At 45.4% G+C, this 10,242-nt stretch overlaps 1 protein-coding gene across 19 annotated transcripts in view; it reads left to right on the top strand.

The window, feature by feature from the left end:
• Positions 1-422: 422 nt before the first annotated feature.
• NVL (nuclear VCP like) overlaps positions 423-10,242 on the top strand; it is a 95,042-nt gene continuing 85,222 nt past the window's right edge. For 14 of the 19 annotated variants that reach the window (XR_014146027.1, XR_014146026.1, XR_014146028.1 and 11 more), the window contains exons 1-4: positions 423-548; positions 4,402-4,475; positions 6,374-6,426; positions 6,509-6,608. Coding sequence is in view for 13 of the 19 variants with exons in the window: in XM_081823013.1 (XP_081679139.1) it covers positions 492-548; positions 4,402-4,475; positions 6,374-6,426; positions 6,509-6,608 (284 nt within the window). In the remaining 6 variants the exon portion in view is untranslated. Of the gene's footprint in view, positions 682-3,432; positions 3,570-4,401; positions 4,476-6,373; positions 6,427-6,508; positions 6,609-10,242 lie in introns of all 19 variants that reach the window. The other 5 variants (XM_081823007.1, XM_081823008.1, XM_081823006.1 and 2 more) reach the window with 5 other exon arrangements.

Genomic DNA, 10,242 nt, shown 5'->3' with positions numbered 1-10,242 from the left:
GGCTCCCTGCCGAGCTGGGTGGCGCCGAGTTTTTCTCCGACTTTATCGTCCCAGGCGTCTCTAGGTTGGGGGTTCGTTAAGATTCGGACGAGACTAGTGTTGCATGGAGCAGGGTGTGGGTGGAACCCGACCCAGGAACCCAGGCGGAGTGGCGCCCCCGGGAAGGTCCTCGCAGCCAGCCGGCGCGCGCACGCGTGTCCGCACAGCGAGGAACAATAAAGTTGAGCGTGTTCAAAAGGGGTCCTTGTCATCTAGGGCCCACTGGACAAGCCTGCAAAGTAAGACTCCCAGGAAGTCCCTGGTGCTGGCACGTGTCGTTGTTCTCGGGGGCGTTTTCCTCACTTGCGGTGGGACAGCGCCGGGGCACGGCGCGGACCGCGGGCGGGCGGGCGGAGGCGGGGCGGCCGGCCCGGCGATCGCCGCGGGCAGCCCTGCGAGGACCCAGCCCCCGTGGAGCCAGCGGCGAGGCTGCGGCCGACCTGACGCGCGGGATGAAGCCCAGACCCGCGGGCTTCGTGGACAACAGGCTGAAGCAGCGAGTCGTGCAGGTGGATATTGTACGCGGCCCTTTCTCGGCGGCTCCCAGGCCAGCGTGAACCAGCCGCCCGCCGCGGCCCGGGTCCTGGGCGGTGCGCGGGCCGCCCTTCTGCCGTGGCGGGGCTGCCCGGAGCCGGGGTCCAGGCAGGTGCAGCGCCTGAGGAGATGGGACAGGGGCGGTGCGGCCCCGGAGGAGCCGGGAGGGGTGCGGGTGCGGCCCCGAAGGAGCCGGGAGGGGGGCGGGTGCGGCCTGAGAAGAGCCGGCGCCCGGGCGGGTGCGGCTCCGGAGGAGCCGGGAGAGGGGCGGGAGCTTGGCGTGGATCTGACCTCGTAATAGGCTTTTTACCCGAGGGTTTTTCATTTTTATACCCATCTGTAGAAAGCAGTGTGTGGTAGATGTCTTGCAGTGGCACAGTCTGCAAGCAGTCTTAGGAGGAGGAAGAGATTTCTCTTCGCTGCACTCTGGGAGCTATATTTTCTTTTTCTTTTACTTTGCCAGTGCTGTAGTCTCCTTTTCGAATGGGTCTCTCCCTGCCACACCCTAAGGAAGTGTTGGAAGTGCCTTGAATTCCTGTGCTGTCCCTCGATCCTCATACTCCTCTTACCTGCTTCCTGGGTGATCTCGTCCAGTGTAAAGCCTTTAAACGCTATATGCTATTTATACAGTCACTAAAGTTACTATAAATATAAAATTCAATATATATTTGTGACTATATAAACATAAATTCAGTGAAAGTATATATTCACTTAGGGGCGCCTGGGTGGCTCAGGTGGTTGGGCGGCTGCCTTCGGCTCAGGTCATGATTCCGGAGTCCCTGGACCGACTCCCGCATCGGGCTCCCTGCTCGGCGGGGAGTCCGCTTCGCCTTCTGACCGTCCCCCTTCTCATGTGCTCTCTCTCATTCTCTCTCTCTCAAATGAATAAATAAAATCTTAAAAAAAAAAAAAAGAAAATATATATTCACTTTATTTTTTATTTTTATTTTTTTAAGACTTTATTTGAGAAAGAGAGCATGAGTTGGGGGGGCAGAGGGAGAGGGACAAGCAGAGTCTCCACTGAGCAGGACCCTGGGATCATGACCTGAGCCAAAGGCAGACGCTTAACCAACTGAGCAGACACTTAACCATCTGAGCCACTCAGGTGTCCCTATATATTCACGTTAAATATTGTCTATATATTCCAAGACTCATGTGTCCAGTGTGGATTTCATCTTGAATATCCAGGTGCCTACTTGACATTTCCTCTTGGGTATCTGATGGGTATCTCCCACAACATGTCCATACTGAGTATTTTGATACTCTCCTCCAAACCTGTCCTTTCTCGGTGTTCTTTGTTTGGTTAAATGACACTACCATCCATCCAGTTGTCAGAGCCAAAAACCTTAACAACCATTACTACTCCTTTGTTTCGCTTTCTGTAACCAATTAATCAGCAATTTATCTGGCTTTACCGTCAAAATATACTCCAAACCCAGCCACTCCTTTCTGACTGTGCCTCCAACCATCATAGCCCAAACCACTTTGATCTCTTTGCTTCTAGTTCTACCTAAGGTCTGTTCTTCCCAGGGCAGCCAGGGAGGTTCTTTTAAAGGGAGCTTGGCAGGGCCCTGCTCAGAAAACCCCTTCGGTGGAGTCCCAGAATATCTAGAGAAAAACCCATCGTAAAGAGTCCGACATAATCTGGCCCCTGTCTACTTTTTCGTCCTGTTTCCTTCCTTTTTTTTTTTTTTTTTTTTAAGATTTTATTTTTTTGAAAGCGAGAGAGAGAGAATAAGCAGGGCAAGGGGCAGAAGGAGAGACAGAAGCAGCCTCCCCACTGAGCAGGGAGCCCGATTCAGGGACTCGATCCCAGGACCCTGAGATCATGACCTGAGCTGAAGGCAGACCCTTAACCGACTGAGCCACCCAGGTGCCCCTCCTGTTTCCTTCTGCTGTCCCGCTTGCTTTCACCACACTGACCTCAGGCAGGCCAAGCACAGGACCTTCGCTCCCCAGCCCACAGCTGGCTCTGGATAGTCCCACCACTGGCTCCTTTACTTCACTCAGCAGGTGCCTCAGGTAGTGATTCCTAAGGGCTGAATCCAGGGGCCCTTTACAGCTCTTCACCATTTGACATTATCCGTTTTTCTCTATTGCGTTTGCTTTGGCTAATTATGAAAACGATAATGGAACGGACAGAAGGGCATAAAAGAAAAGAAAGAATTCCTTCATCTTCATTTCTGTAGGGGTAACCACGCCGAGTTTCTAGTTTACCTTAAAATTTTGTATGCATGTATGCAGTTAGATATATATATATATGTATATGTATATACACACAAGAAGCCTCATCTGCATCTATTCTGTTGCTTGTTTTTTTCACTTATTGGTATATTTTAGGGCTTTTCCCACAAGTAGTACATTTGTCTCCTTTTAACTAGCATATCAGTTATTTATTGCTGCATAACAGACCACCCCCAAATGTAGCAGATTAAAGTGGTTGTATTTCTTTTTTTTTTTTTTAAGATTTTATTTATTTATTTGAGAGAGAGAATGAGAGAGAGCACATGAGAGGGGGGAGGGGCAGAAGGAGAAGCAGACTCCCTGCCGAGCAGGGAGCCCGATGCGGGACTCGATCCCGGGACTCCAGGATCATGACCTGAGCCGAAGGCAGTCACTTAACCAACTGAGCCACCCAGGCACCCTAAAGTGGTTGTATTTCTGCTGCCATCAAGGAACTGTTCCACTTGTAGCGGATATGAGATGTACACAAATATGTCTAATTCAGAATTAACTGTAGTAAATGACAGCATGCTCTAGGAATCCAGAGAAGGGGAAGATTCGCTAGAACAGTCTGCTTTGGATACCTGGTCTCTTGGCACTGGGGGCATTTATGCTGAGACCATTATCCTGTGTTAGGGACTCTTGAGAAGAAATTGCTGTCTGAAGTCAGGCATGCCTTGACTGGATGACCAGCAAGCCTTGAAACATGGAAGTTGGTAGACATTCCGAGTTTGAAATCTGGCCCTATAATTTACGTGCTGCCAAGTAAGTAAGTAGCCTTTTAAAGTCTCTTTGATAGGTGGGGGAAACCAACATCCCTCGTGGGACTGTGTGTACTGCTAGAAGAACGTGTCAGAGACCCGTCAGCAGGTGCACGGAGCCCTCAGTTTCTCGGGAGTGTTTCACGGTGCCTCCAGGCCAAGGAGTACCTACTGGGTCTGTTTATTAAGTAGTTAGGTTCAAGCTGCTTCCTGATTATTTAATCCAAATAACTTAGTAGCTTTTTGGAAAAATGATATATAAAAATTGAAGGAAAATTAATATAGTTGGTTTCATTCTTAAATAATCACACATACGAATGGGGTTTGTGTGCCCGTTGGGTCAGATTAACCCTGACACTCTCATTTCCTGTTCCATATTAAATTTTTCAAGGGATTTACTTAACAGCAACTGCTGAAAACCCAGTTTTGCAAAGATCTGACATCATCAAGAGGGATTTAATATGGAAACCATGAATTGTCTCAGGCTAGAAGTTCCTGCAGTGATGGACAGGTGGCAAATATTATAATGCTCCCTCAGATGTAAATAGCCCTTGATGCCCTTGTGAGCTTAGTGCTTTGTTCTGGGGTATTTGGGAATTTAGGATATAATAAGCCCTCACTTACTAACCTATAGTTACTTTCATTATTGTTACTGTGCTGTCATAGTGATTAATAATGTTAATTAAATTCTCTGATTCCAGGCTTGATAAATATGTAGTGATTTTTTTTTGTTTCTGATATACTTAATAATGTTTATGTTAAACCATAACATGTTTGAATAGCTCAATCTCTGATTAAAATCACGTCACTGAGTGTTGAATGTTTGTCATGTTTTCTGTTTTAGTACCTCACCAGCAACAAATGTGGCAAATACGTGGACATTGGAGTCTTAGCATCTGATTTACAAAGAATGTACAGGTAAAGAGATGTAATCTCTAGATTCTTGCCTTTATTTTTAGTCTCCATCCTGCCCAAATTTCCAATTGATATTAATTGCTGCTGACATTCATTCATCAGTCCATAAGTTTAGAATTCAGTTTACTGAAGACTTATCAATTACCTGTTATATGCAAGGCACTGTCCTTGTTACTAAGGGGAATGGCTGCTTCCCTTTCAGTACCTTACAGTCTGGTCAGGAGTATGGCCTCTTTTCCTGTCTCATTAAAGAATTTAAAACCATCAGGCATGATCTCTCTGAGCTTTCTGGCTACCTCGAAATGTCTCCAGGCTTCCCCCTACAGATTTAGTTTTTCTCTTGTGTCTCTAACACCACCTTTCCTGATACCTCACTCCATGAATTATCACCACTTTGTATATTTCAGAGTCTCTGTTTTTTCTTGGTATACTAGTTTGCTAGGACTGCCATAAAAAAGTACCAGAGGCGGGGGAGCTTAAACAACAAAAGTTTAAGGCTTCCCAGTTGTGGAGGCAGGAAGTCAGCGATCGATCAAGGCACTGGCAGGGTTGGGTTCTCCTGAGGTCTCTCCTTGGCTTGCGGGGTGGCTGTCTTCTCCCTATGTCCTCACGTGGTCTTTCCTCCGTGCGTCTGTATCCTAATCTCTTATTCATGTTTTTTTAAGATTTTATTTTTAAGTAATCTACACCCAATGTGGGGCTCAAATTCACAGCCCTGAAATAAGAGTCGCGTGCTCCACCAACTGAGCCATCCAGGCACCCCTCTTACTCTTACAGAAACACCAGTTGTATTGGATTACTTTGCTTCAGTGCTCTGTCCTGTGGGCCCCCTAGGATGGCCACCCTGCCCTTTGGATCCGAGGAGACAGTGCCACTCCCTGAACCTGGGCCCCCTGCGCCCAGGGTGGTGGCAGCAGCCCTCCCACCTCACTCATCCCTTTCCTTGAAGGGTCATGCCTGTCCACAGCTGATGGCCCATCCTGTAGAATCCCAGAACTCTGGCAGCATTCCTTCACTTCATCCTTCATCCTTCCTGTCTCTTCCAGTACAAGCTGCCGGTGTTTCTGATGCTGTAACCCCATCTCTAATCAAGAAAAATTTACGGGGTCCCTGGGTGGCTCAGTCGTTAAGCATCTGCCTTCCGCTCAGGTCATGATCTCAGGGTCCTAGGATCGAGCTCCGCATCAGGCTCCCTGCTCTGCAGGGAGTATGCTTCTCCTTCTCCCTCTGCCCCTCCCCCGTGCTCATGCTCTTTCTCTCTCCTCCCTTTCTCTCTCAAATAAATAAATAAAATATTTAAAAAAAACATTTACAGGGGTGCCTGGGTGGCTTAGTCGTTAAGCATCTGCCTTTGGCTCAGGTCATGATCACAGGGTCCTGGGATCGAGTCCCACATTGGGCTCCCTGCCCTGCAGGAAGCCTGCTTCTCCCTCTCCCATTCCCCCTGCTTGTGTTCCTGCTCTCTCTGTCTCTCTGTGTCAAATAAATAAATAAAATCTTTTAAAAATAAATAAATAAATAAATAAAAATTAAAAAAAATAAAAAAACATTTACAGTACTGAAAATGTAAACTCAGAAGTTGCTTGAAAATAAGTTTATGGGGCACCTGGGTGGCTCAGATGGTTGGGCGTCTGCCTTCGGCTCGGGTCATGATCCCAGGTTCCTGGGATCGAGTCCCGCATCGGGCTCCCTGCTCAGCAGGCTCCCTGCTCTCTCTGTCTCTTATGAATAAATAAATAAAATCTTTAAAAAAAAAAAAAAGAAAAAATAAGTTTATGGGCAGGGTGAATACAGTGACATACTTATGTACTCGTGCAAATTAATGTGATCAATTTAGATTGAGTTTAATGGTAAAATGTTGGTGGAGACCACTGTACTGAGATTCTTGTTATGTTTTTCAGTATAGACTATGGTCGAAGAAAAAGAAATGCTTTTAGGATTCAGGTAGAAAAAGGTGAGTCTTTTAGTGTTAGAGCTGAATTATTCATGAAGTTAAAGAGTTGTTTTAGCTCATAACATTTTTCTTTTTGTTTCAGTATTTAACATAATTACTAGTGAGAAAGAACTTAAGGATCTAACAGAATTAGAAGATGAACATCTGGCAAAAAGAGCAAGACAAGGTGAAGAGGATAATGAGTAAGGATTACAGAAAAGGGGGTGTTTTTCTTTTTTTTTTTTAAGGTTTTATATATTTATTTGACAGAGACACAGCAAGAGAGGGAACACAAGCGGGGAGTGGGAGAGGGAGAAGCAGGCTTCCCGCCGAGCAGGGAGCCCTATGCGGGGCTCGATCCCAGGACCCTGGGATCATGACCCAAGCCGAAGGCAGGTGCCCAACAGTTGAGCCACCCAGGCGCCCCAAGGGGGTGTTTTTGTTAACCATGGATGCAATCACATTACATTTCTTTTTTTTTTTCAAAGATTTTATTTATTTATTCGACAGAGAGAGAGATAGTGAGAGCAGGAACACAGCAGGGAGAGTGGGAGAGTGAGAAGCAGGCTTCCCGCCGAGCAGGGAGCCCGATGTGGGACTCGATCCCAGGACCCTGGGACCATGACCTGAGCCGAAAGCAGACGCTTAACGACTGAGCCACCCAGGCGCCCCGCATTACATTTCTATTTGTAAAATTTTCAGTGGCTCTTCATCACCATCAGGTCGCGTGTAATACTTACCTAACGTCTCCAGATCTTTGCTTCAGGCCTACTGAATGCTCACAGTTGCCTAAAGACACATTTTTGTGCTTTTGTATGAGTGGCTCTCTGTAGCTGGAATGGTCATTTCCCTGCCATGAACTCCCACCCAGTCTTCAAGAGGCCACGTCAGTGCCTTTGTTGGGCTTTCTTTTTTTTCTTTTCTTTAAAGATTTTATTTATTTATTTGACAGAGACACAGCGAGAGAGGGAACACAAGCAGGGGAGTGGGAGAGGGAGAAGCAGGCTTCCTGCTGAGCAGGGATCCCGATGCAGGGCTCGATCTCAGGACCCTGGGATCATTACCTGAGCCGAAGGCAGACGCTTGACGACTGAGCCACCCAGGGGCCCCTGTTGGGTTTTCTTAGATGCCTTTCTGCATGTTTCCTTAACCCCTGGTTACAGATGTTTGTTATGATGCTTGTCATATGGTGTTGAGATTGTTACATGTATGTATCTGCAAAAGACCCGTCTTGTTATCTTTGTTTTTCTCTGACCTGATACAATGCCAGATATGTAAAAAAGTATCATCAGCTAATTTTGTCATTTAAGAAATAATATTGAGGGTTTTTTTCATGAATGGGTATTACATTCGTCAAATGCTTCTTATGCACTTAGTGAAAGATTTCGTTATGATTTTTTTCCCTTTGTTCTATTAATTTGGTGAATTACGTTGATTTTTTGAGTGTTAAGCCAGTCTTGCATCCTGGGATACACCCTACTTGGTCCTGATGTATTATCTTATCCTTCTTAGATACTGTAAAATCTTGTTTGCTGATCTTTTTTTGTACATGGTTATGTCTGTATTCATACTGATCTGAATTTTTTTCTTTTTTGCAGGATCTTGTTCAGGTTTTGGTATTAGGGTTATACTGGCTTCATAATAATTAGTTTGCAAATTGTTTTTTGTCTCTATTTGACGGAAAAGTTAGTGTAATGTTACTGTTACCTTTCTTAAATAGTTTGTTAGAATTCACCTAGAATTCATCTTCGCCTAGAGGCTTCTTTTTGGAGAGGATTTGGATAACAGTCCATTTTGCTAGATCTATAGGGCTCTTCCTATTTTCTTTTTCTTCTTTTATTGGTGTTGGTAAATTGTACTTTTTTTTTTTTTTTTTAAGATTTTATTTATTTGAGAGAGAGCACATGAGAGGGGGGAGGGTCAGAGGGAGAAGCAGACTCCCTGCTGAGCAGAGAGCCCAATGCGGGACTTGATCCAGGGACTCCAGGATCATGACCTGAGCCGAAGGCAGTTGCTTAACCAACTGAGCCACCCAGGCGCTCGGTAAATTGTACTTCTAAAGGAACATGTCCATTTCAGCTAAGGTGTGGAATTTGTTGGCATAAAGTTTTCAAGATATCCTCTCATTTTCCTTTTAATGTCTACAGGATCTGTGTTGGTGGCTCCTTTTCACTTTGCTGCCTTCTCATTTGGATTTACCATCATTTTCTTTTTTTCTTTTTTTAAAGATTTTATTTACTTATTTTGACAGAGAGAGAGAGACAGCGAGAAAGGGAACACAAGCAGGGAGAGTAGGAGAGGGAGAAGCAGGCCTCCCACCGAGCAGGGAGCCCGATGTGGGGCTCGATCCCAGGACCTTGGGATCATGATCTGAGCCGAAGGCAGATTTTTAATGACTGAGCCACCCAGGTGCCCCTACCATCATTTTCTTTTTTTTTTTTTTTTAAAGATTTTATTTATTTATCTGACAGATAGGCAGCGAGAGAGGAAACACAAGCAGGAGGAGTGGGAGAGGGAGAAGCAGGCTTCCCGCTGAGCAGGGAGCCCGATGCGGGGCTCGATCCCATGACCCTGGGATCATGACCTGAGCTGAAGGCAGACGCTTAACGACTGAGCCACCCAGGCGCCCCCCATCATTTTCTTAACTAGTTTTGTATTCGTGGACATTTGGTTGTTTCCAGTTTTGCACTATCATATGTGCAGTAAATAATCCTTTAGCACACAGGTATGTTTTTATACATTTCTTTGTTTTTTTAATGTTAAATTCTTGAAGTGGTGTTTCTGGGGTTAAAGATACTATTTTTGAGATTTCTGGTACATTTTGAGTTGTCCTCCAAACAAAGTTGCCTGGTTTCATACTCCCAGCAGCTTTGTATAAAGAGTTCATTTCTCTGCACCCTTGAGGTCCTGGTAGTACGATTCTTTAATCTTTGCCAGTTTCATGGGCAAAAATTGATTTTTTTAAAAAAGATTTTTATTTAGTTATTGAGAGAGAGAGAATGATAGAGCATGAGAGGGAGGAGGGTCAGAGGGAGAAACAGACTACCTGCTGAGCAGGGAGCCCGATGGCGGGACTCGGTCCTGGGACTCCAGGATCATGACCTGAGCCCAAGGCAGTCACTTAACCAGCTGAGCCACCCAGGCGCCCCTTGATACGTTTTTATTTGTAGTTTTTTGATAACTAGTGAGGTTAAATATTTGACTGTTTCATGTTTCCTCGGTTAGTTGCTTGCTTATGGGTTTTGTCTTTTCTTTGAGAGGTATTTGAATTTTCCATATTAGTTGTCAGATTCCTTTGTATAAAATAGCACCTCCTTTTATTTATTTATTTTTTTTAGATTATCAGAGAAAGATTTTTTTTTTTTAAAGATTTTATTTATTTATTTGACAGAGAGAGAGACAGCGAGAGAGGGAACACAAGCAGGGGGAGTGGGAAAGAGAGAAGCAGGCTTCCCGCCGAGTAGGGAGCTTGATGTGGGGCTTGATCCCAGGACCCTGAGATCACGACCTGAGCCGAAGGCAGTCGCTTAACCAACTGAGCCACCCAGGGGCCCCCAGAGAAAGATTTAAAAAAAAAATTTTTTTTTTTTTAAAGATTTTATTTATTTATTCATGAGAGAGAGAGAGAGAAGCAGAGGGAGAAGCAGGCTCCCAAGGAGCAGGGAGCCCGATGTGGGACTCGATCCTAGCACCCTGGGATCATGACCTGAGCCGAAGGCAGACTCTTAACCATCTGAGCCACCCAGGTGCCCCTAAAAATTTTTTTATTGTTATGTTAATCCCCTACATTACATCATTAGTTTTAGATGTAGTGTTCCATGATTCATTGTTTGTGGA

Source organism: Leptonychotes weddellii, chromosome 6, assembly GCF_054177405.1.
Source record: "Leptonychotes weddellii isolate Sample4059 chromosome 6, ASM5417740v2, whole genome shotgun sequence".
Lineage (NCBI taxonomy): Eukaryota > Metazoa > Chordata > Mammalia > Carnivora > Phocidae > Leptonychotes > Leptonychotes weddellii.
Note: the sequence above shows the minus strand (reverse complement) of the source record. Positions and strands in the feature narration are given on the sequence as shown.